The 27,623-nt window shown below is 35.2% G+C and overlaps 2 protein-coding genes across 2 annotated transcripts in view; one reads left to right on the top strand and one right to left on the bottom strand.

The window, feature by feature from the left end:
* Positions 1–848: 848 nt before the first annotated feature.
* LOC123703633 (transmembrane channel-like protein 7) lies at positions 849–21,002 on the bottom strand. The gene is made up of 5 exons (XM_045651709.1): positions 20,833–21,002; positions 14,245–14,432; positions 13,788–13,895; positions 6,041–6,141; positions 849–3,317 (listed from the first exon to the last, which is right to left on the bottom strand). The coding sequence occupies exons 2-5, from the start codon at positions 14,417–14,419 to the stop codon at positions 1,338–1,340; spliced, it is 2,364 nt and encodes a 787-aa protein (XP_045507665.1). The 5' UTR covers positions 14,420–14,432; positions 20,833–21,002; the 3' UTR covers positions 849–1,337.
* An 876-nt stretch (positions 21,003–21,878) lies between these two features.
* LOC123703639 (ALK tyrosine kinase receptor) overlaps positions 21,879–27,623 on the top strand; it is a 43,212-nt gene continuing 37,467 nt past the window's right edge. Inside the window, exon 1 of the mRNA XM_045651716.1 lies at positions 21,879–23,084. Within this exon, the coding sequence (XP_045507672.1) occupies positions 22,364–23,084 (721 nt within the window). The 5' untranslated portion in view covers positions 21,879–22,363. The remainder of the gene's footprint in view (positions 23,085–27,623) is intronic.

Genomic DNA, 27,623 nt, shown 5'->3' with positions numbered 1-27,623 from the left:
TTCTACGACTTTTGGCATAACGCAATAAATTATTTTATGATTTTTTAAGTTTTAATTGTACTCTCCTAACATTTGTAAGTCTATGTTCTATTCATCGTCGATCGGACGACGCTTCTTCCCCCTCTCGTTCCTTGTTTACGTAATTTTTGCGAGTAGAGTAATATTCAAACGGAAAATTAAATGAATATTTATTTTTCTATGAAAATAAAATGTAACAAATTATCAAAAGTCGTAGAACAAATGTTGTTACTTATGATGTTAGCTATATTGTCCTGCGAGGTTGCTGATGTTTTACAAGTAACCCTGTATAAAAAAGTCATATTTATACATATTTATATTTCTTACTTATAACTAATACACAACACAAACTTAATACATGCAATAATTACACTATTGTAAAATAAATAGGTATTTAATAATCTACTTTTTAAATTAATATAATATAAGAAAAATTGTAAATTTATTTTAGATCTGTGATTTTAGACCTGTATAATAAAAGGGATTACATATTGTGCTAGTAAATAAAGTTATGGTATGAATAATTTAAATGCTGTTTATTTAAAAATTGTCTATACGAAAAAATATTTCAAGATAACAACAATCAGATATTTAAAAAAAAATGTGTGCGTGTACTCGTGTACACACGTAAGAAGTGAAACTTCTTTATGACTTTATTTTTCAAAAAAAAATTACTTTAAGCAACTTTACAGAAATACGTCGAATATAATAAGATGGCGCGTAACGAAAAAATGTCACGCGTAATGAAAAAATGTTACACTACATTTTTTTCCAACCCCGATAAAGAAGTTTCACTTAAAAAAATTGTAATTCGAATAAATATCAATAAATTTAAATTTGATGGGTGTTAAATAAATTGTTTTTTTTTTTTTGCATTTTAGTTTATATTGTGATTGTTTTTTTTCTATTTTGCACCTATATATTTATACACTAACTACGAATTTTATGTGACGTCATAGATTTACAATACATTACATTTATATAATCCATTTTTATGGAGAATAATAATATTTCACAAATTTTTACAATGTTGACAGAATCTCATATAATATGGCAAATTACAAATGTGATTTATTTTGAGCAAAAATCCATACAAATTTATTGGCAGCCTTTTTTGACACTTTTTTTATAAACTCCACTATGTGCGACAAATAAAAAAATGTATTTAATTCGCTAGCAGCAATTAAAAAGTACCATAAACTTCGATTTATCGTAACTATTTTTTAAATGGCAATGTTTTATAGCAAAAAAAAATGGCGCGAAAGAACTGTCAACGTCACTTTGACAAGCTGCCAACAGATGGCGTTACCCGTTTTCATTTACCGCGAACTATTTTGTATCGAAGAATCGTCATCAGCAAAACTAGCTCTATTCCGTCTATCGCATCTTTTTTGGTGCTGCCGAATAAACGCGCTAAGTCGATTCAACAAAAACTGTTTATCGTGACCTTCTAATACCAATTGATTTTTCAAAACTGTCACCATATGCCTATTAGCTGTCGCTACTGCCCAATAATAATAAAGAAATATTAATAAAACCGCGAAAGCCGGTACGGCGAACGTTGACGTGCCCAAAAGGAATATCGTCTCTCGAATAACGTTCGGAAACGTTTCAAACGTTAGTACTACGTACTCCCAAACCGTTGTATAGCCTCTAAAGGGTCCACAGTTTATGGAGGGCATTAATTCCGCGATAGAATACGCGACTGGCGCTATAGATATAACGAAACCTAGTAGCAAAACCGACATGAAAAGTGACTTGGATTTTGACGCTTTATACACTATGGGCGAGGGAGTACTATTCACTAAACACGCGAATTTCTTCACATAGAATATTAAAAAGCAGAAAATAGTCCCCATTATTGGTAGGAACGGACAGAAAAACGCACCCATCCATATAATAGTCTGCACGTACACGATATCTAACACATGCTTTGGCAGATAGAAGTCCTGAGTCCCGATAATTTTTAAGCAAGTGCTATGCGAATGCCGCGCTATAAACGACCGTGGGAAGTTAATGAAAAACGTCATCACAAATTGCACAGCAAAATCTGTGAGGATCAGTTTGTACAATTGCTGACCGACATACGTTTCCCAGCATTCGAGACGGTTGTCGTCAGTAAATACTGAGCACGTCACTCGATTCGGGTCAGTCACTTGTATGTAGATCTGACTGAGCAATACTGCGAATGAAGACAATCGCAGCAAGACGGTTCTCAGCAAAGATATCAGTATTACGTGCGCGGGATTGTAGTTTTCATACTTAATGAGGTGTCCAAATATTTCTGGGACTATTAAATTTAGCCCCACTATGCATAGATACGGAACAAATTCCAGAAAAGTGTTCTGGAACCTTCCAAACGTGTAGTTTTCCCTATACAGACCTAGGGTAAGCCTTTCCGCGCTTCTATTAACGAACTCACTTTGGGATATCTGTTCGTCTAGCATATCTAGGGAATAATTGAACGTAAAATATATCAAAATACCGGACGCAACTAATATTATGAGCACTAGAAAATTGACTAGCAAGCGTCGTAAATGCATCAAGATATGGCTCTCTTTACTACGCAGTTGTTTCTCTTCGTTGAACCTTTCTTCCTCCAAGCACCCTTTTATTTCATTATACAGGGCTTTGTGCTTAATTTTGGCAGATTTTTCATTGTGAATACAGAAGTCCCAGCCTCCGAAAACTAGATTACAATACATGTAGAACTGCCCTTCACTCTCCACTAATCTTTCTTTGAAGCCCTTTGCCCCAGTTTTCACTATAGCTATTAAGGAAAAAAGTGCCCAAGATATTGGCACTAGAATATATGCCATCGGCATATTATAGAACATTTTGGCTTCCCACAAGTTTCTTAAAAAATACGAATATATCTGATTACTGTACACCCCGTAGAACAATATAGTTCTCTCCATGCTCCCAGTTCCCTGAATTAAATCTAACATCACATTATTTCCCGTCACATTTCTGCTAAAATACGCCTCAGAACAACAAATGGTCGAATTATTGTAATCTTCAGTGCAAATTAGGGTATTTTCGACTAGCAACACTTTGGGTAAAATTAGGAAGAAAATTACGAATAGAGATATGGCAATGTTTAGGAAAAATAGCCATCGTAAGAAGAGGAAATACGCGACAACCCCTGTACCGAATTTCCCCTCGATTTCCCGTAATGCAGATTGCCATAATTCCAATTTTCCCATTATTTCGGCGAAATTTATCCTAAATCGATGCCAGACTTTCCTTTGACGCCATTGAAGTTGCTCGAAACCTTGTAGGCGTAGTTTTGTTGCATTCTGAAAATAAATATGTATTTTATTCATTATTATCAAACATCAGGAAATCCATACTAATATTATAAATGCGAAAGTAACTCTGTCTGTCTGTTACTCAATCACGCCTTAACTACTGAACCAATTTGCATGAACATTGTATACAGATATTTTGACACCCGAGAAAGGACATAGGATAGGTTTTATCCCGGTAATCCCACGGGAACGGGAACTATGCGGGTGGAAAGCTAGTATTACATAAAAATTATTTTAATTCATTATTATCAACTATCAGGAAATGTTACATAAAAATTATTTTAATTCATTATTATCAACTATCAGGAAATGTTACATAAAAATTATTTTTATTCATTATTATCAACTATCAGGAAATGTTACATAAAAATTATTTTTATTCATTATTATCAACCATCAGGAAATATTACATAAAAATTATTTTCCTTATATGCTGTTATATATTTAGCTTGCATGATTTATTCCAATAAAATGAAATACGGCTGTACCGATTCAGATGAAACTCATTACACAGTTTTAACCACTGTGATTTATAACGATCATGCTATATAATATTAAACTCAAGTAAAATATTTGTTATATTTAATCTTTAACGAAGTTACTTAATATGGTATTAACTAATTGTGTTAATTGTATATGAAATCTATACTAATATTATAAAGCTGAAGAGTTTGTTTGAACGCGCTAATCTCGGGAACTGGTCTGATTTGAAAAATTCTTTCAGTGTTAGATAGCCCATTTATCGAGGAAGGCTATAGGCTATATATCATCACGCTAAGGCCAACAGGAGCAGAGCCACGCGGGTGAAACCGCAAACGTATACAGGGTTAGTTTTCAATGACCGGCCAAATTTTTAGAAATGGTTCAGAATCGTTACCCTCGTAACGCCCAGGCTATTTTTACCAAACATGGGCTTGCAGCCCAAGTACCTTTTAAAAGGTTCACATGGTGCAGACCCGGAGGTGTTGAAATCTAAAAAAAGTGCCTTATTATTTCCGTATGAGCGTGGGATTTTTTCTGCGTGTAAATGTATATCAGTGGAAGGTTTTGAGACACTAAATAACCCCAAATTCGTTATTCTTTATTTAGGCATATGGGCTTTAATGTATTACAAAACTCGATTTCGCAAAAGTCGTATTTTTTAAATTATTGATTAGCGGTAAACAATATAGGGTTTATTTTATAATACAAAAAACAATGAACATAAATATTTGGATTAATAGATGTCTTCCAAAATTTTAATGACCAAAAAGATATCTCACACTAACAATCTGAGAAAAAAATATTAATTTTTGAGCAATATGATCATTATTTTCTGTACTTATTATTTTTAAAGGCTAGTTTATCACGTGTTTTAGGATTTCTATCAGAAGAAATCCACTTCCAACAGATGACAGAAGCAAAAATTAACAAGTTTCTAAATTGGAGCCAAAAACACGATAGCAACCCATATACCTTTTAAAATCAGAATAGTAAATTGATATATTTCTATAGAAATTTTAAATAATTTTGCAAATAAGAGTTGGTTTTTAATAAAAAAATATTATTTTCAGATTCTTCAGAACTTGAAGAGCTTTCTTAGTTTTGGTTTATGTTGAAATCCTCATCTCCAAATACATAGTTCATACTCTTCTATATCTGACTGATTTAATTCCTCCAAAATTTTCTTCGATATGCTCGTCTCTCATTGGGTTACCTGAAAAGGATAGGTACTAAAATATTCTGTTACGGACTCAATAATTTACTATATATTATGAAGGAGAAAACGGTCTAAATCATAAGTTGCAAAGGCAAATCAAATTGATTAGTGGTTTATTCCCTTATACCTTTTAAAATCCAATAATATGTTAATACTCTTATACCTTCTAAAAGGTATCCAGATTTTACAAGGTTATTTCACACGCATATTCTTTATTTTCGCGTAAATCTAAATGTAATTATAATATTTACATATTTGGCAACAAGCAGAGTAAGATACTCTCAGTTAAAAACCTAAGATTGCATCAATAATCATGGATTGAACTTACCACGTCCTCTAGTCAGTCAAGATGGCCAGACTTTTCGCCGGAAATTAGATATATTTTCTTTTTCTATTGACACTATTGCTTAACCATAGACAAAAACATACTTTCCAGTAGCCGGATAAAAAACAGTAATTAGATTTGGCGCGTAATTTAAAATGTTACGGCGTTTTCAAATCAGATACTGTCAGATACCTTTAAAAAGGTACCGTGGGCGTTTATGTCATAAAGTTGGATAACAGCTTGGGCCGGTACCACTATCGAGCTGCATGCCTTTTATTAGGTATCTGGGCGTTACGAGGATAACATTTTAGATCTAATGAAAAAAAAAATTTTTATTTTTAAATTAGATTTCATTCCTGTCCGCCACTAAAAAGTGAACGTGTGGACATTACAAAAGCACAATTCAGTTCAACAACCTAGATAGGTAGAAGTTGGCACACACATAAATTTGGCGATACGCGCACGCACACAAGTGCATTGATTCTGGCGGTGTTTACGATTTAGGAAATTTTTAAGACAATTTATTTTATTTTATTCGACAATAATGTTTCAAATGTACCTTTGGTTTAATATCTAGATCATAATTTTAAATTTTGGCTGGTAATTGAAAACTAACCCTGTATAAATAAAATAAAACTTGAACTTGTCTTTTATTTACTTAACTCAAACTCAACTTAAGTAACATACCTGAAGCCTAGCCTTAAGGTCTCGCTTTTGGTGCATCGGTACCGGCATAGCTTTGATCTGCATAATTTCTTCCCAAGTACGTTCTTCGTTCGACAGGTTTTCTGAAATTAAAAAATATAGAAATTTTACCTGAAAATAAAATTTGTATTATGTTTCCTAAGACGTCCGTAGTCCATTATGAGAGAGTACATCGCCTTTTTCCCCGTGAAGTCGCTAGATGGTGCTAGTTTTAAGCCCGTCACGTGGTACCGCCGCCAGCGCCGCGAGTGGTGGGGACAAAACTCACCACAGTTCCGGCAAGCCACCAGAAATATCCTCATTGTTCGTCTCATAAATGATACGGTAGCACTGGTGCAAAAATAACACCAGGAAGACCTTATCTGGACTACGGACGTCTTAGGAAACATAATACAAATTTTATTTTCAGGTAAAATTTCTATATTATGTGTTCCGTTTGACGTCCGTAGTCCATTATGAGAGAGTTGTTTGTTATCTCCTGGTGGCTTGATAAATAAAACGCAACAATGTGATAGAGTAATGCCCCAAAAAGGTTATAAATATCCTATAAACAAAGTATATACTTAATGTATAAAATCATGACTTTGATAATTATTGAAAATTTGTCTCAATACCTTATACATGGTACATAATACATCATAAATATACTACAAGTACCTATATCTTGTCAACATTTTAATCAGTATATGCCTTTCAACCTGAGTAGGCTGAAAAATCTCGATTGTGATTACTAATGACTTCTATTTTGATTAGCATTATATACACTACGACAATATAATAATAATTCCACCATGTGGCGGAAACACGGGGGTTCGAATCCCACCTTGTGATCGAATTTATTATATTCTTTAAAAAATTTGTATGTAAATACTAAATAATAATGTTTATAAACATCTCTCTAGTTTACTTTTGCAAGAATGTCATTAACTAGATATTTTTCCAAATAGATTGATGATGCTACTATAACTATGTAACATCACCCAGATTTCGACCTCGACTCGAAAACAGCTCGCTTTACCCTGCCACCTATGATAGCCGCTGTAGCTGGTCTCACCGGATGCTGTGTAGTAATAAACAAATTAGTCAGAGAACCTCTTATGGATTGGAAATGCAAAGAAACGTTCTTATGTGCCTTGAAACTGGATTTATATTTACATAATAATTGCTAGTATGTGGAAGAATATGTTTTGAAGCCCAATGCGGAATGCGAGGTTAAAACGCGTCTTCACTATCGACCCATTGTTTTGAATTGTAATGTAAACAGGAATAAATAGAGAACACGTCCAAAAGCTAATAACAGTAATCACATAGCTGCGCGATAATAAATGCAAACAATTTTTTGTTTATTTTATTAATCACATAGATAAATAATTATTATGCTGATTTATTTGAAAATTATTTCGATAAGAGTTCTTGAATAATCTTCCTTGCCTTCCGGATTTGTAATTTTGAAAGATTTGTTCTAGCTAAGGAAATACCCTGAGGTAATGTTTGCTTAAATGATCAGATGAAATTTTTATATAATTTTATTTTAATACAAACTGACTGATTTTATGTATAAGAATAGTGTACTAAACCGTCAGTTATACATAATTTAGCTAAGCATTTAGCATCCTTTTATAGCCTGGTCAGTAGTTACCAGCAGTCTATGTATGTTTATTTTTTTTTTTTTTTAGCTGTCCATCAAGGTGTACAACAGATTGACCTATCCAAAATGAGCCAGACTTTCAGCTGTAGGTTCTGTATTTGAGTTGGTGCTGAACCTGTGCGTGTTTGTCAGTGAACGATTGAGAAGACTTATCCTGATAGTAGCACGGCTTTTGAGGTCTGGGTGCAAAGACCGGTTCTTCCACTTGGGTAGTATTATAATGAACTCGAGGCAATAGAGCCGGTTGTTTAAGTTTAAGTCTGTCTTACTTGAGATGACGTAAGCTGTTTGAGCTGTGATTAAAATTTATTTGTAGAATTCCCCTCTGAATGGAAATGTTTGTGTCGACTGTTCGAGCACGTTGCATTAGGAGCCGGCGCGATTGCGCGAGGATTCGGCTTCCTAGCTGTACAGCTTGTGAAGTGTTCAAACGTTCAAACTAATAACTCTTGTCGAAGAGATCTCGTTCTGCCTTTGAATGAAATTTTTTCTTACTACCTCGACTGTCAAGGTTAGGAAAGCTATTACTGCAAACATTTCAATTTCCATACCAACTTTTTTGACACTGGGTCCAAGGTCCTTTCATTCAATGCTTTGACTTTCCTGTGAATTGGATACGGCTGGTAGATATAATTGTTTTTACACTTACTTGCTTTTAAAAGATGTTTTTGAACTAGATCTTTAACAAGTGCGGCAGTTCATTCTTCCCCGGAGGGAGACAAAGGTTTCAAAGTTGATTAGCCCTAAGAGGCGTTCCTGTAGCGCTGTGGCGTGTGTCAGTACATCCTTCCCCGGAGGATGATAAAATTTGCAACGATGACAAACCTTGATAGGCGTTCCTGTGGCGCTACAGCGTGCGTAAGTGCATCCTACCCCGGAGGGTGATGAAGGTTTCAAAATGAAAAGCCTGAGAGGCGGTCCTGTACCGCTGCAGCGTGCGCCACTGCATCCATCCCCGGAGGGTGATGGAGGTTGCAAAAATAATAAGCCCGTGGGGCGTTCGTGTAGCGCTGCAGCGTGCTCCAGTGCATCCTTACCCGGAGGGTGATAGAGGTTGCAAAAGTGCTAAGCCTGTGAGGCGTTTCTGTAGCGCTGCAGCGTGCGCCAGTGCATCCTTCCCCGGAGGGTGATGAAGGTTGCAAAGGTAATAAGCCCCGAGAGGCGTTCCCTTGGCGCTATAGCATGCGGCAGTGCATCCTTCCCCGGAGGGTGATGAAGGTTGCAAAGTTGAGAAACCCTAAGAGGTGGTGTGCCTGCTTGAGGGACCAACTGCCTGCTATTAAGCCTGTTTTTAGGCACTGACACTTTCAATTTACCATTTCCATCGCCTATTTCCAACTTGCTTCCGTGCTCCAAACCATTCGTAGAAAATCTTAAACGCTCGGGTGTCAGAATAGATTCTATCGGATTGATATTCCAAAGTAGGTTAGAGACGAACTTTATTTCGAATTGAGTTGAATTGCAATTCCAAAGTCTCTGCAAGCCAATCAATTGGCGATTTGTGCTGAACAATGAAACAATATAACATAATATGTAAATTTTTTACATTTCTTGCAAAATAAATAATTTCATTTCATTTCAATGTGGTATACATGCTGTTCTGGTGAATGCAAATCATTGCCCACGTAGATCACCAAGTAAAGGCCACAGTCCCTTGGTTCTTGAGCAGTCCAGTTTGTGACTGTCGCAAACATTCTATGAGCTGACGCTAGCCCGAAGGGCTGATACGTTATCTTAAGTAATCGACCTTCGTTTATGATGTATTTATAATATCGATATGGTATTCAATAGTGATACAAGGATATAGGAGGCGTCGATACGTACGGGTAGTCGATAGCCTCGCAAATACAAAAATTATAATTTTAAGTAGAGTATGTCATGTCACAGTTAACAGTGGGTGTGAAATTGAAAATTACTCTGTATTTGCAGAACTTGCTTTTCTTAATTATAAAAAGGGGTGATTAACAATAGAGTCATGGTGTTCGATTGACGAACCCCTGATGTTCAATAGTGGCTTGAATCTCCAAAGACATAAAATATGATGTCCGAGTTAAAGAATAAATAAATATTATTACCTCTAAGTGAAAACTATGGCTGGTTTTCGAATTACATGGTATTCGAGGGTGATGAGATTAATTTGAGCTTTGTTTGTTGAAAATCTCTCCCCCCCCCCTTTTTATTCTTTTGGTGTTTCCCCTGATTCTAACTTTTGTATTGATGAAATGATTTGAAACGACTTAAAAAGTCGATCTTAGCGGTTATTGAATGTACTGGTAAAAACTGATTGTGACGAGTTTTAAACCAACTTATCAAATCCGCCTATCTGCGTATGCAGATAGGCGGATGGCGTATGCCATGATTAGTAAGTTAAAAAATACATTCCACAGCGGGAGGAATTTTATATGAATTTAAACTTATCAATAATCTCCTTCAAAGCATCTCTATTAATTCTTAAACATTTGTATAGAGAATAGAAATCGCATTTAAATTTAGCAGTAATTAGGCACAGAGTCGCGGACTAATTTAATACGTCAGGCAAAAATTATTATTTATATATTTGTAAGAAATTGATAATAATAATTTACCTATTTCTATTGTGCTTACAAGATATAGGCAACTTCATTCTACTTGATTCGACTCGTATCGGATGGATTTTCTAATCTAACGATATTAAGAAATCGTTTTTTTTTTTTTTTTTTTTTTAATATTTACCCTCAATTCGGAAAAGGAAGGCACAATTCACATACATTTATAATGTCCGCGTAGCGAATACGATTCAAGGAGGAATAAAATCAAAAGATCGAAACACGTTTCCGATCTGCTTTCGGCAACTAATACTATCTTAAAACCGATATTTGTGAAAATGGATTATCTAACGTGTAACATCCAGTAATAACCATTCACGTTGAAAGATTTGTATTGAAATCATCGTAAATCACGTATAATTTATTAATAACATGACTCACCGTGTTGAGACAATATCTCAAACCTGCACACGAGCGGCTGAGCGCGCGCTGGCGGCGCCATACAGCTGCGGCGGTTCCTCGTCGTCGCTGGACCCCGAACAAGTAGAACTCAGCTCGGAAACACGTAGAAAGCGCACTGTTAAGACGCTCAACACGATTCGGTAGGCCCTTGGCCTGCGCTATAGACCTATGGTCGCGATGCCACGCTCGTGGTTGCAGATTTATACTTCATATAAATCCGAATTTCGTTCTTCGTTTGAAATAACGATAACGCAGGTAACACTTGAATATTCATTTCACTATGAAACGTAACGGACTTTTTATAAAACTATAAAACTATTTAAAAATAAAAAACTGAACTTTCTACTTCAATCTCGAAAGTTCGTTTAAAATTGTTACTTAAATTTAATTTAAATTATGAATATATGTATTTTAAAATACAGTATTTTAAAATAACATATAATCTAACGACTTGCGTACGGTTTGAAAAACGACGCAACAATGAGGATATTTCTGGTGGCTTGCCGGAACTGTGGTGAGTTTTGTCCCCACCACTCGCGGCGCTGGCGGCGGTACCACGTGACGGGCTTAAAACTAGCACCATCTAGCGACTTCACGGGGAAAAAGGCGATGTACTCTCTCATAATGGACTACGGACGTCAAACGGAACACATAATATATAATTTAACAGGCTTTTTACGTTTCTATATTAAATAGAGTATTTTAATCAACTTCACCGAATGTAAAATCCAAAATTGCATAGTATTTATAAACTTAGTTATTGAAGTTATACTTCTTTTGGCGCGATGGAGAAAAATGATGAGAGTGAATTGTTACGATGCGCGCGCACACCGACACCTAAATTTAACAGCATGAAGTTAGTTCTAGGTGGTATGGAAATTGATAACTATGTTCAAGTTGTATATTCTAGTATTTTCCATACGCCAAAGAAGTATAACTTCTAACGCGTGTACATAAGTACACACACTCTTTTTTAGTATAATATAAACTAGTATTTTATCCAACAAAAATCAGTGTAATTTTTGAAGTGAAATTTATTAACGTTCATCTTACTGGCAAAAACAGTTGAATCTATATGAAACTTTGTATAGAGAATTAGAGATAGATATAGTCGGGATAGTCACGTTACACGTAGCAAGGAATCTATATTATAAGATTATGTGGTTATTTAATAACTAGCTGTGCCGCGCGGTTTCACCCGCGTGGCAAAACTCCTGTTGGTCTTAGCGTGATGATATATAGGCTATAGCCTTCCTCGATTAATGGGCTATCTAACACCGTAAGAATTTTTCAAATCGGACCATACTTCCCGAGATTAGCGTGTTCAAACAAACAAACAAACTATTCAGCTTTATAATATTAGTATATCTAGTAATAAAAATGTGCGGGCTTTTTCTACCTTTCATATAAACTTTTGAGTTTTGATTGTGATTAAATAACTTTTAAACAAATAAATTTCACATACTAACTACTTCTACTCATTGAGACCACATAGATTTTTAATTTCATCGTTTAAATTTAATCAAAACCTATTTTTCAGTATGGAGACCGTATTTATTATGTACATGAAGTATTTTTAAATAAATAGTAAATACTTTCAAAAGTCATTTAAAATGTGTATGTAAAAGGTAAGAGCAAAAATTTTCGTATTTGTTATTTCCATATTGATAACTAGGTTTCCGCCCGCGGCATCGCCCGCGCAAGCAAAGAAAAACCCGCGTAGCTCCCGTTCCCGTGGGATTTCCGGGTTTGCGTCATTTTCCCGGGATAAAAAGTAGCCTATGTCCTTTCTCGGGTATCAAAATATCTCCATACTAAATTTTATATAAATTGGTTCAGTAGTTCAGGCGTGACTGAGTAACAGACAGACAGACAGAGTTACTTTCGCATTTATAATATTAATAATATAGTATGAATGTTTATAAAACTGACATACCCATTGTCACGATTATGACCAAATTAAGACGAATTTAACATTTAAAAAAAATAACCCTCCTTTCGTAGTCAGTTAATAATTGTTTTTTTCACATCGTAACACGTGTTTTAACTGTTAAAAGTGAAGTTAAACTAACAGTTTTTCATTCAATTAACTGCTTGTAATTAGATTCGTTTATATCGGTCAATGTACAGAGTTTTGGCGATCCGTAATTTTTGACGAATTTCAATAATAATGAACTTTTTTATGAATCTGAATTTTTTTTATATTTTTGTTTGTGATTTAACTCCTTCCCGACCGATTTTATAAGTGCACTAGCTTCCGCCCGCGACTCCGTCCGCACGGATGTCGGTCTTCGCGTACCTAGATGGTTTATTTCTCCATTTTGAGTAACTCTGACAATGACATCTTATAAAAAAAAATTTTAAATATACTCCACACTTCACTACATAGTATAAAACAAAGTCGTTTTCTCTGTCCCTTTGTATGCTTAAATCTTTAAAACTACGCAACGGATTTTGATGCTGTTTTTTTAATAGATAGAGTGATTCAAGAGGAAGGTTTAAGTATATAATTTATTAGGTTTTAGACAAAGCGGGCGAAACCGCGGGCGGTAAGCTAGTATATTATAAACCTGAAGTGTGTGTTAGTTAGCTGGGTCCGATTTGAAAAAAAAAATCACTCGTAGATAGTCTATTTATCGAGGAAGGCTATCATCACGCTAAGACCAACAGGCGTGTACGGGTAAAACCACGGGCCAGTTTTACGTGAAATAAAATATGAGAACCTCCTCCTTTTTTTGAAGTCGGTTAAAAATAAAATAACATTTATTTGCCAAAAACATGGTACAGAGAGGTGTGAAGAGATAATTGTTCAACATGTTTCGCTTTGTATAAAGCATGCAAATAATAATAATCTAAATTTTTTGGTTAATAATCTTTATTTACCAAAAAATTTAAACATTACATCATTACAGGAGATCCAAACTACTAAACTAGGCTGTTGCCTGTATCTTGGATATCAATACGGTGTACAGGTTTCTAGATATTATGTCGAATTATACCTTAACTATAACAAAATTTAAAATATAAAAAAGATAAGTAAATTTAGCGATATATGTGCTTACAACTTAAATATATGCTTACAACTTAAACTTACCAGACAAATCCGGTAACATGGACAAGTGTATATCCCGGCTTTGCATCGTGCGGGCGAATGTTGATTGTCGCCTTTCATTTTGGGATCTTGTGCGTTTTACTGTCGTCGCTGTAATAATACAATTATGACATTAAGCTACGTTAGTTACATTGCGATTTTAAAATTTAAGCTTAAATTTCATTTTGAGATCAATACAGACATTTTTTTTAATTCTTATACATCGACTATTGATGTTCAGTATAACAACATATACAAGTATCTATTAAAGTATCTATCAAAAAGAGCATCTGTGCCGATCACATGTGTCGGAGGTGAAACTTTTTTGGCAAGATTCAAAAATACCAAAATCGTCGCCTCACTCCATGACGTGTCGATATTGTCATGACGCGACCGTGAAATTTTGCTCTCAACGCGCCTGAAGAAGTTTCACTTCAAAAAAAAAACAAAAGAGACTCACTTCGCGCCTGTTTCGACGGCAACAATGTGGCCAATTTAGCCGCATCTGCCCTTTGCAAGTTATCGAATAACTCCTGCTCCCCCCCCGGGTACAGTTCCTGATAGAACTCCCCCCCCGCCTCCTCCCAACCCTCGTGACGTTTCGACCGCTTGCTCTTGGAGTTGCCCCCTGACATTATGTCATTTTATCTGGAATAAAAACAAATATTTTAAAATTATTGTTTCAATTACTTACATTAATAATCGAATTAATCGAATAACTGCGTTAAAAACAATTAACCGACTTCAAACTTGCACTTGCAAGATTTACAAATACAGACAAAAGTGCTCATAAAATAAAAACTACTGGGCCTATCCGAATAAAATTTGTATAGCACCAATTCGACACCATCCCGCATCGAACAAAAAAAGAATCACGTAAATCGGTTCAGAAACCTCGGAGTAATCGGTGTACATACATAAAAAAAACATACCGGCCGAATTGATAACCTCCTCCTTTTTTTTTGAAGTCGGTTAAAAATTTTGCAGAATATTATTTACAGAATATTATTACAAAATATTTACAGAAAATATAAGCGAGCGTGCAATAATCTTATTTAAAGTTATTCAATTTGTCCATAATCGCCATCCTCACTGCTCTAATGGTCTCTTAGTAGGTAGTATCTGTGGTAGTATACTAAGAAATTGGTATACTACCAATAGAATTTCTTAATATATCTTCTAGAAGTATATTATTTAATCATTTTTTCCAGAAAAACGTTCTAAAAAAACACGCGAAAAATAACCCTCCTTCTGACTTAGTGAGAAAAGACCTGAATTCTTTTTAATAAAAAATGCAACGAGATAGCTCGCTTTCAAGAGTCAAGGTCGCAAACTATCAGATTGGATTCACTTTGACTCATTAGATGGCTTAAATTGTGCATCCATCTCTGCATCTTTACTAATATAAAGCTGGATTTTGTTTGTTTGTACGCGCTAATGACGGGAACTACTCGTTAGGATTAAAAAAAATTTGAAGATAAATAAACATAATATAAAAACAAGTAAGTACATGTACATAATACTTATTATAATGTAAGGCGGAAGAGTTTGTTTCATTGTTTCGTTGAACGCGGTTATCTCAAGAAGTATTGGAGCGATTTAAAATATTCTTTCACCAGGGAAAATATGCGGTGAAACTGCGAACTTTAGTAAGTAAGTATGTTTGTCACACATGAACTGCCGAACGATATTATTTTACGGATAAAGTTAAGTCCCAGGTCCCCTAGTGGGGTTTAGGGCAGGCATTATATATGTATCTGTTTCACTGATCGATTTTTCTTTAGGGACAAGTAGGTGATCAGCCTTCTGTGACCTACAAGACCGAGATATTTTTTTTTTCGTCTCCACCGGGAATCGAACTAACCTCACCTGTTAACCACTATACCAAGGAGGCGGTCATCATTATTTTACAGATAAGTAGGATAGAAATGTGTTAATTGGCTTAATTAGTAGTGAATAAAGATTTTTAAAAACTATTGTGTCGTTTCTTTTGAATAACCTTATCTATTACATTTATAGGTTAGATAAAATCGAATATAGTCTACTCCTACTAATATTATAAATGCGAAAGTTTGTGAGGATGTGTGTGTGTGTGTTTGTTACTCTTTCACGCAAATACTACTGAACCGATTACAATGAAATTTAGCAAACATATAGAGGGTAACTTGGATTAACACATAGGATAGGTTTCATCCCGGAAATCCCACGGGAACGGGAACTACGCGGGTTTTTCTTTCAAAAACGCGGGCGAAGCCGCGGGTGGAAAGCTAGTAATTCATAATTGTACTTTATTTCACCTGTTAACCATAAGGTTCATTATTCCTTTAATTTTTTTTTATTTATCAGCTCGGGCGGATCCGCGGCGAAATCCTAGTACTCTCTCAAACTAAAGCAAGGCATAGAATATTTTATAAGCACTGATCCGTTGAATGTAGGTGACCTGCTTTACCGGAAAACATATGACGACCCTTCACGTGTTTTCAATATAAAAATAGTATTAACGAACATTAGTTTATAAGTTACTAGCTTTCCGCCCGTGGCTTCGCCCGCATTTTCAAAGAAAAACCCGGGACAAAACCTATCCTATGTGTGCCTATGTGTTAATCCAAGTTACGTTCTATATGTGTGCTAAATTTCATTGTAATCGGTTGAGTAGTATTTGCGTGAAAGAGTAACAAACACACACATACACATCCTCACAAACATTCGCATTTATAAAATTATTATAGTAGGAGTAGGGTAGGATAGGATTAGTAGGACGAGCCTTGCACACGCGGCTTCGCTTGCTTTAATACTTGACATATCACTACATAGTATAAAACAAAGTCGCGCTTTCCGTCGTCTGTGGGTTATGCTTAGATCTTTAAAACTACGTTCGTTCTGTAGGTGTGTTGAGAGTAAAATTTCAAGGTCGCGTCTAGGCAATACCGTCTCGTCATGGAGTAAGGCGACGATTTTGGTATCTTTGAATCTTGCCCAAGAAGTTTCATTTCTGACAAGTGTGCTCGGCACACACGCTCTTTTTTATACAACGTACGATATTTAAAAGTAGCCCCGGTTTTGTCTGGGTTAAACAAATTCATTAACCGGAAAGTATATCGTAATTCGTAAACTATTTGTGTGCCAAATTAAACGTTCTGACGTTTTACGAAATTGGGTTAAAAATATCCAGAAATATTATTTTCACATTTCACAGAAAATCGATAGATATACCGTATGTATAATGTAAAAGTTAACCATATCTGTGACAATCTGATTTATTTCCTTTATATTATTGATTATGATCAATGTATTTTATCTTATATTAAAATTCTTAGAATCTAATTACTATCAGTAAAATTTTGAATGATTTATTTCCTTCTTTAGAAGAGTACATTTATTTAGAAATACGTTTTTTATTTTAAAATATGGCGCCAAATTCACTTTTGCCCTATTCATGCAAAACGATAAAAAAAAACTTCACACAAAAAATAACGGTTAATAACTACGTAAAAACAACTGTACTTCTTACTTAAATAGAATTAACCTTGAAAGTAACAAACTTTTAAATGTTTATTTTTGGTAAATTTAAACATTTGTAAAGAATAGGTGAATGTAACAAAAGTTATACTTATTAATATATACATATACAACTAGCTTTCCGGCCGCGGCTTCGCCTGCGTTTTCAAAGAAAAACCGGCCAAGTGCGAGTCGGACTCGTGCACTAAGGGCTCCGAACAAACCTATTTTTAACCGACTTCAAAAAAAAGGAGGAGGTTATCAATTCGGCCGGTATATATATATTTTTTTTTTTTTATGTATGTACACCGATTACTCCGAGGTTTCTGAACCGATTTACGTGATTCTTTTTTTGTTCGAAGCGGGATGGTGTCGAATTGGTCCCATAAAAATTTTATTTGGATAGGCCCAGTAGTTTTTATTTTATAAGCATTTTTGTCTGTAGGTATTTGTAAATTTTGCAAGTGCAAGTTTGAAGTCGGTTGTTTTTAACGCAGTTATCACTTGTGTATTATATGATAACTAGGTATTTATAAAATTTATGTTTTATGGGAACCTTTTTTTCCTTTTGAAGTATGGAACCATAAAAAAAATTTTTGTGCAAGAAGAATGTTATCTAGTGCAAAACTAATCAAATCTTTTACATATTTCTTGGAATATACATACAATTTTCATATCATTATAAACACATAGATAACAGATAAACAAAATTAAATGTGATTAAGCTAAAGAATCTATAAAATAAAATTGACTCGCAAAATGTGTTGGTAAGTGCATAACTCGAGAACGTATGTCATCTGCGTAATAAAAATAATTCAACATTACACTAACAATATCCCTACCTGGTATAAAACAAAGTCGCTTTCTCTGTCCCTATGTATGCTTAAATATTTAAGACAATGCAACATATTTTGATGCAGGTTTTTAATAGATATGATTCAAGACATGGCATATAATTTATGAAGTTTAGAAAAAGCAGCCAACGCCGGGGGCGGAAGCTAGTAATACAAAAACAATAGAAGCTATTTAAACATGCGGTTCATCAATAAACAATGATAAATTACTTAGAATTAACTATGTTATTATGGTAAAACCCTTCTTATCTGATTTGCTGATACAATATAATCTTATAATTGCTTTATTGGCAATCTAAAATTGTTTACAGTATTTATTGTTCACATCTAGTAAATTAAGATTATGCCTTTTCATAAAATACTAGCTGTCCCAGCAAACGTTGTTCTACTTTACTCTTCATCACTTAGGGGTATGAAAAATAGATGTTAGCCGATTCTCAGACCTACCCGATATGCACACAAAATTTCATGAGAATCGGTCCAGCCGTTTTTGAGGAGTATGGTAACTAACATTGTGACAGTGGAATTTTATATATAAGAAGTTCTAATAATATTATAAATGCGAAAGATTGTGAGGATGGATGTATGTGTAGTTATGTATGTTTGTTACTCTTTCCGATAACAATGAAATTTAGCACACATATAATAATACATAGGATAGGTTTTATCCCGGAAATCCCGAATCCGGGTTTTCTTTGAAAACGCAGGCTAAGCCGCGGGCGGAAAGCTAGTACATTATAAAATTAAATGTTGTCAAAAAGCATACCTTACCTTACTTATATAGAAATTGCTAAGGGGTGATTCTCAATCCCATGCTTAAAACATATCCATTGAAGAAAGTAATACATAATATAGTGAAAATATTGAATACATCTCTAATATCTAACAGAAAACATTTGTGAAATGCATTATATATGTTACAGTCAAAACCCTGAACCAGTCAATAACGTTATTGACCGGTAAAATCAGTTAATAAGGATATTGACTAAGGGCGTCGGTTAATATCCTTATTAACTGATTTTATCTGATTAAACCAGTTAATAACGTTATTGACTAAGGGCATCGGTCAATATCCTTATTAACTGATTTTAAGTCGAGACATCTAGTCAATATAGGTTTTAACCGACGTGCCCAGTCAAAACTCATAAAAAGTTAAGGACGTCTTCTTCGAAGTACGAAGTACACCTGCAGGTCACTCCATCAAGTCCGGAGGTAAGGTCTCAACATAACTAACAAAACGAGCCCAAACTCGGTACACCTAGCTCTACTCGTATAATAGTTCCAGTAGCAGTCTTCGAAGTACACCTGCAGGTCACTCCATCAAGTCCGCAGGTAAGGTCTCGACATAACTAACAAAACGAGCCCAAACTCGGCATTCCTAGCTCTACTCGTCTATTAGATCCAGGAGCAGTCTTCGAAGTACACCTGCAGGTCACTCCATCAAATCAAAAACTAACACAATCCCGGAAATCCCACGGGAACGGGAACTATGCGATTTGTCTTTGACTGCGCGGGCGAAGCTGCGGGCGGAAACCTAGTTGTTATTAAAACACAATTGCCATCTTTAAAAATATTTTGGGGCACGTATTCTAGCGCGGTTGCAGTTTACAAACAATACCCCGAATTAATTAATAAAACATAAAACTAAAATTAAATATTAAATATTGCACTTTAAAAAGTTTTATGCACCTTTTTAAAAGATTTTATAACAATAATAAGAATAAGAATAAGAATGTTTATATTTTCTAGTATAATTTCACTAACGTCCTCAACTTTTTATGAGTTTTGACTGGGCACGTCGGTTAAAACCTATATTGACTAGATGTCTCGACTTAAAATCAGTTAATAAGGATATTGACCGATGCCCTTAGTCAATAACGTTATTAACTGGTTTAATCAGATAAAATCAGTTAATAAGGATATTAACCGACGCCCTTAGTCAATATCCTTATTAACTGATTTTACCGGTCAATAACGTTATTGACTGGTTCAGGGTTTTGACTGTAACATATATATGACTTACCGCCCGCGGCTTCGCCCGCTTTGTCTAAAACCAAATAAATTATATACTAAAACCTTTGCGTAGTTTTAAAGATTTAAGCATACAAAGGGACAGAGAAAGCGACTTTGTTTTATACCTATGTAGTGATATATAGATATATGATAAAGTAAATATTGACTTGATGAATTTTAAGTCAAGTATAGAAAAATCAGGCCCTATAGAATAAAAATTGGAATTGCAATGTACAAAATAGGTAACATATTTGACGTGAATTGAATCTAGGAATTTACATAATTTTATGGATGCTAATTGAATAAATTTTAATGTAAACAAGTTTTTATTGACATATGTCTTGATAAAATATGGTTAACTGGCCCTTTGTCCATTTATTATAGATGCTTTATTGTTACTTACATATTAATTATTGTGAATAGCGATAACGTTCGATTGTTATTGTTTTTCTTCATTAATTGTTAGGTTTTTTAAAACAACGTACAAAAAATGTTTATTTTTTTCGATTCAAATTAAGAATTCCATATTCAAACCGCCGCGGCCGGCGATATTCTTTCATCTTCGTTTAAAAATAGTTTTTAGTTTTATACACTAAAGCCGGATACCGCGATCTTTCATTAAGAATTAGTCCGTTTTTCTAATTATTTTTCATTAGTCATAACAAACGGGATGCATTACTTACCTTTCAATTGTTGAAAAATCCAAAATTTCACAGAGTATAATGCACAAAGGAGTTCACTTCAAAAAAATGACACATTATGACTATATTACGGGGTTTCTTATTTCTCACAACTAATTAATTCTTATTTATTGATACGGCCAACAAGAAATGTCGACCAAACCAAAATAATCCACAAGGAGTGGTGCTGTGCCGTGCGTTCTGAAATTCGCCCCAAATGTCAATTGTCATTACTGACAGCTTGACAAGTAAATTACCTATACGTGGGATAATTTGATTATTTTGATCATTTTAAAGATGATCAAATTAAATTTATTCCTTTCTTCTAGTAAATGAAATTAACAGAACTCTGTTGTTATTACTGCAAGCAGACAATTTTTATCTATTTCAGAACGTAGTCGTGCATTTAATTTTGTGTCAATCTATTGTTGTCTGGATCGTGGTCCGTGGACACTGGACATTAACCTTTTACACCCTATCTTTAATTACGGCCAATTAATAATGAAGTTATAACTCTTATAATGAATTCATTAATTTTCAAATAAAAAAGTCTTAGAGCTTAATTAAGCTCTAAGACTTTTTTATTTGAGCAAAAAATTGTTAATACTTGATGAAGTGTTAACATTTTTTTGCTCATTCAATGTAAAATTCATGGATTTATTGCTTGATTTTCATAGCAGGCGTTCAAATCGTTCTAAAAATGTACAGTAAAAAGTCGGATGGAATCAGAGAACAGTCTTTTATTGAATTTCCGTAGTTATTAAAGAAGTAAACGGCAGCTTGCCGTTCACGTAAATAAATTTGCAAGGAAATATTCCAACAGGGAGTCCTATGAAATTTCCGGTTTGCGAATCTATTGGTGTAGATTGGTGTAGTTTCGCGGTATTTTTTATTCCTGCCAATAAATGCTTCTGTAACACTGAGCCGACCAATCAGCGACGTCTGACGTGAGCACTGATACCGTGTTGGCCAATACTATTTCCGGTGTTTGACGCAGCGATTTTCTGCGCAAAAAGCCCGGGAATCCGCTGTACACGAGTTGTCACCTGCGCAGCATCCCTTCGCTCCTTCAAGATCGCATCTAAAGTAATGATTATTTCGGTCCACGGCCGCTTAGTTCCGCAAATTCCCGTCGCAGCGCTGCATTCACGGGAGTGGAAATATCGGCTTATATTTTACAGGCCAGTTAAAACGTAATTTTAGACCTGAAAAATTGAAATAAATCTCACAATATCAGTAAAAGTGTTTCCATCGTCCGCGTAATTGTTAAAAGACGTTGAAGTGGCCGTGCGGGTTGAGTGTCGCGATTTCGACGTCCCTACGTCGTCGTCCATTTATGAGATTTCCTGGGACATGGAGGCCAGAAGGATTGTGCTAATTTTATTGGAATAGTCCGCGTTGTTTTGTGTAAAATGTGCACGTTTATGTTGTTAATGTTTCGATACAACGTTCCGCACTGGCGGGATTCCAACAAAACGTTATTTATCGTGAGTAGCGACAGTCTTCGCTAACTAATGTGGACACTCCGAACCCGATGATCCGTTTCGACGATATATTTGATGCGGAAAATGTTAATCGTTGCACGTGCAAAGCCTGCCGCGCCGAGTGGAGCCCACGCGATACCCCTATAAAGACGACACTAATGGAGTTCGTAAGGTTCCTCCTCCTCATCGCCGTGGTAGCGACCGTGGGTGCGGAGCAGTATGATCTCGAAGCGAAAGACAAAGCGAAGACGGCCCTGGCGGCGAAAAAGGAGCAAAAGTCGAGGTCGGCGGCGCCGGAGCCCGTGCGCGGCTCCTTCCAGAAGCTGTCGAACCTCATGAACCGGAGCGAGGAGATGAAGAGCCGCCGACGCGGGAAGCAGCACATCACCAAGCTGCTGCAGCTGGGCCCGAGGAGCGCGCACGAGAACATGATGAACGACAACGAGGGCGCAGTATCGACCAATCAGAAATCAATCGGCGATAACGACACCAACTCCTTGACGAAAAAGATGAAGGAGTTGCGTAGGGGCGATCCCGCGTATGAGGCGCTGTCGAAGAACACATACGTGCCGCAAGTGACTGGTGTGTTTTGTAACTTTGAACTGATGAATGGATCTATGGATATGTGCATGTGGCAGTGGAATTCGACAGTCTCAAGCCATGGGCTGGGCTTCAGGGTTGTGACGGCAGCTGATGTGGAAGAAATGAACAGGACCACGCAAGGGTTGAAGTTCTCCGCGCCCACAGTTGACGCGGATTATAATAAAGATGGTAAGATCAAATATGTGCTTTGTGCTATCTACCTACTTCTTTTGATATAAGAAAAAGGCGTAGGTATATTTTTTCCGTAATTAGGTACCCGCATACTTTCACTTTCAGTGAATTTTTATTATTGTTTAAAATCGATAAAACATCTTTTTGATTGAAAATGATGTAATTGAACTGGCCATAGATAAGTATTACACAAAAGAACAAATCGATTCCGAATTCAAAAATAGCGCGAATTTCATAAGGCGTATGTAACAACTTCGTTCGGAAAGGAAAACTGTTGCGCGCTTGAAATGTCAAGGGTCAAATATATCTATTGTATCATAGAAATATTTCTTTATACTGAACGTTAGCGATATCCATTAGCCTTATTGAAAATGGTAAAAATATATGTTCATTAATTAGTGCAAGATATTTATCAAAGATATTTCCGCGCAAGCTTAGTTTCCGTTTCAATTAATTAGAGAAAATATATTTGATTTTTATTTATGTTATATTGAAATAGCTACATATTTACTAACACTAATTATCCCTACTAATATTATAAATGCGAAAGTAACTCTGTCTGTCTGTCTGTTACGCTTTCCCGCTTAAACCTCTCAACCAATTTTGATGAAATTTGGCACAGACAATCTTTAGTCCCTGAGAAAGAACATAGGCATACCTTTTATTGCGAAATATGTACCACGGGCGAAGCCGGGGCGGACCGCTAGTAATATTATAAAGCTGAAGAGTTTGATTGTTTCAACGCGGCTGATTTCGGAAACTACTGGTCCGATTTGAAAAATTCTTTCGGTGTTAGATATTTATCGAGGAAGGCTATCTAATATATATAAATCTCGTGTCACAATGTTTGTCCTCAATGGACTCCTAAACCACTTAACCGATTATAATAAAATTCGCACACTATGTGCAGTTCGATCCAACTTGAGAGATAGGATAGTTTTTATGAAAAAAAACGTAAACATGTAGGTACCACGGGCGAAGCCGGGGCGAACCACTAGTAGGCTATATTGTTATGATGCTCTAATTGTTTTTAATTTTTATCTTAATTTTGTATACTTTTATTATATTATTGTAACTAACTACCATATGGGAACACATGTCCTGAAATAAAACAATTTTATTTATTTTATATTATATCACTACGCACCACCAACAGGAGCGGAGCTACGCGGGTAAAACCGCGGGGCACAGCTAGTATAAAATATTGTTTAATTCCTACTATACACATAACATTTTATGTCTCCCACTTTCCGCCTCCAATATACCTAATACCGCCCTACGCTGTATCCCACACGTCTGTGTGGGATACAGACGGTATTAATGTTAGGGCGGTTCTGTGTGTCAAAAGTCATTGATAAAGATGATAATATACTTACTTGCATACTAATTATGACAGATAAGTTCATGACCTATATTAATTAGATGTCTTACAAGTTACAGTTTCGGTTTATAATAAACTAGTAAATGTCTTAGAATTAAAATTTAAAGCTTAAATCGACTTCTTATTTCATAACGACACTCACAAATCGTAATTAATAATAAACTTGACATAGAAAAGTACTAAAGTAGTAAGTAAGTAGTAAGTAGAGTAAGGTATCCATATATCTAAAACTAGCTGCTCCGCGCGGTTTCACTCGCGTGGCTCCACTCTTGTTGGTCGTAGCGTGATGATATAATAATATAGCCTATAGCCTTCCTCGATAAATGAGCTATCTAACACCGAAAGAATCTTCAAATCGGACCAGTAGCTCCCGAGATTTGCGCGTTCAAACAAACAAACTCTTCAGCTTTATAATATTAGTATAGATTTAAATCTACGTACACATAATTGTAGATAAAATCATGGTAAAATATTAATTACTAGCTTTCCGCCTGCGGCCTCGCCCGCGTTTTCAAAGAAAAACCCGCATAGTTCCCGTTCCCGTGGGATTTCCGGTATAAAACCTAGCCTATGTTGCTCAGTGAAGATGCAGCTTTCTAACGGTGAAAGAATTTTTCAAATCGGTCCAGTAGTTTATGCGTGAAAACCATACATACATACATACATACTTACATAATTACAAACCTTTCCTCTTTATAATCCATACTAATATTATAAATGCGAAAGTAACTCTGTCTGTCTGTCTGTTACTCAATCACGCCTTAACTACTGAACCAATTTGCATGAAATTTGGTATGGAGATATTTTGATACCCGAGAAAGGACATAGGCTACCTTTTATTGCGAAATATGTACCACGGGCGAAGCCGGGGCGGACCACTAGTATTAGTATAGATTTAATTGTTCTCATCAAATTAAAAAGCTAACTTTGATATAAAAATTATTCTAATGATTTTTTTAATATCGTCTCGATTATTGTATTGCAAATATAGACCAAAGAGTTCAAAGCAAAGACTGTTTCTACCAAGGTTTAAAAAGTAGCCAGCAAATTGAATCATTGCGGCGATATCACTTGATTTCCTCACAGACGAGTGACAATTGGATCGGATGTGATAATAAACTGACGTTTGCCGCCAATTTTGTAAGCGGCAAAAAGCGGTAATTTTTTTTTATAGTACCGTTTTTAAACGTTATGGTTACCGAGTTGTATATTTTTGTAATAGTTTAGAGCCGATTTTTTAATCCTTGGTTAAAATTTATCCGACCAATAAAAGTATAACACGAACATATTAAAATGTCACCTGTAAACTGTCAAATATGGACAATATTTACAATTAGAGGATATAAGCTTCTTGATTTACAATCATGATTACAATCAATTACAATACATTTTTGAAATGGTAGTTTAATACGTTATTCTACTTTAGATCATTAATGATCTAAGTTATTCGATGAATAAGTTTTAACCAAGGATTAAAAAATCAGCCCTAAATAAAAGTAATAGAGAGAAATAGTGTGACTGTTAAATAACAACTTAGATTACAGTCAAAATAAAAGAATAACAATAATAATTAATCGGACATAAGTATTCACTTTTGTATTTTTGAATTAATTCGAATGAATGTCTGTCATTGACCTAATTTCAATTATGGCAAGTTGAAAAAAAAAAGCTCGGCGCATTCATTTAAAAAATAATTACAATGTTCGATATTTAAAAGTTTTTTTCGAGATTGAAAATTATAATCATTAAAATTGAAAACTAAGTACATGTAATTTTCCGAAAATTCTACTTAAAAGTATTTTGGTAAGTTTAATCACAATTTTAAATTACTTATGGCTAGAAATTAGAATACTTCATAATATTTTATATTATAAAAATACTTCAAAAGTAAACTAAGTACAAAAGTAAAATAATTTGTTCAAAATTAAAATATCTTTTGTGCTAAATCGAGCATTGTGGTAGGTACTTAGGTTAAACGCGTGCAACGTAAAATGCCCTATAGGTACATTATAGGTACTCTTTGGTAAAATGACATAAAATAACATCAATTTGATGATAGTTATCTTCACAGTTATCTTACTATGATGATACGCATTATACCTACTTACCCTATTTAGATTGTATGCGTTAGACGGCTGTAGATATTATACTAGCTTACTGCCCGCGGCCTCGGCCGTTTTTTCTAAAACCTTATAAATTATATACTAAAACCTTCCTCTTCCATAACTCTATCTATTTAAAAAAACCTCATCAAAATACGTTGCGTAGTTTTAAACATTTAAGCATACAAAGGGAAATGGGGACATAGAAAGCGACTTTGTTTTATACTATACTAGCGGTCCGCCCCGGCTTCGCCCGTGGTACATGTTTACGTTTTCTCTACATAAGAACCATCCTCGTACTTCAAGGAATATAATAAAAAAAGAATTATCGAAATCGGTTCAGCCGTTCTCGAGTTATGGAATTACAACGAAAAGTGGCATTGATTTTTATATATTAGATTGTAGTGACGATAAAAATTAAGATCTTATATCTACATATATATTCTAGAACTAGCTGTGCTCCACGGTTTTACCCGCATTGCTCCGCTCCTGTTGGTCTTAGCGTGATGATTATTAAAGCCTCTATAATCATCGATGGTACATTTAAATATGTTCATCATCATCAGCCCATATACGTTCCCACTGCTGCGACAAGCCATAATCCACCGCGCTGGCCAAGTGCGTGTTGGCGGATGACACATGTCGTCGAACTTTTTTAATTCTTCGACATGTCGGTTTCCTCACGATGTTTTCCTTCACCGTTCGAGCAGTGGTGACATGCGCAGATAAATTGAAAAATCAATTTATTTCTTGCGCGCTCGCCTGGTCTCGAACCCCGGACTTATCGATTCGAAGTCCGAGGTCTCACCACTGAGCCACCACTGCTTAAATATGTTATGACGATTCAAAAGTGCTTCTGGAAGAAGTCTAATTGAATAAATAAATGTTTGAGTTTGAGTAACACCGAAAGAATTTTTCAAATCGGCTCAGTAGTTCCTGAGGGCTGAGATTAACGCGTTCAAACGAACAAACTCTTCAGCTTTATAATATAAGTATAGATTACCTACTATTATTTACCCAGCCGAAGCCGATACAGCGCAATATGACACCGCC

Source organism: Colias croceus, chromosome 27 (assembly GCF_905220415.1).
Source record: "Colias croceus chromosome 27, ilColCroc2.1".
Taxonomy (NCBI): domain Eukaryota; kingdom Metazoa; phylum Arthropoda; class Insecta; order Lepidoptera; family Pieridae; genus Colias; species Colias croceus.
This window is presented reverse-complemented; position numbering and strand designations above follow the sequence as displayed.

Coding starts and splice junctions, on each gene's coding strand:
- LOC123703633 (XM_045651709.1), bottom strand. CDS start 14,419: ATGTCAGGGGGCAACTCCAAGAGCAAGCGGTCGAAACGTCACGAGGGT. Junction 13,896..14,244: donor GCCGTCGAAACAGGCGCGAA/GTGAGTCTCTTT, acceptor GTATTATTACAG/CGACGACAGTAAAACGCACA. Junction 3,318..6,040: donor ACCTTAAGGCTAGGCTTCAG/GTATGTTACTTA, acceptor ATTTATTTTCAG/AATGCAACAAAACTACGCCT.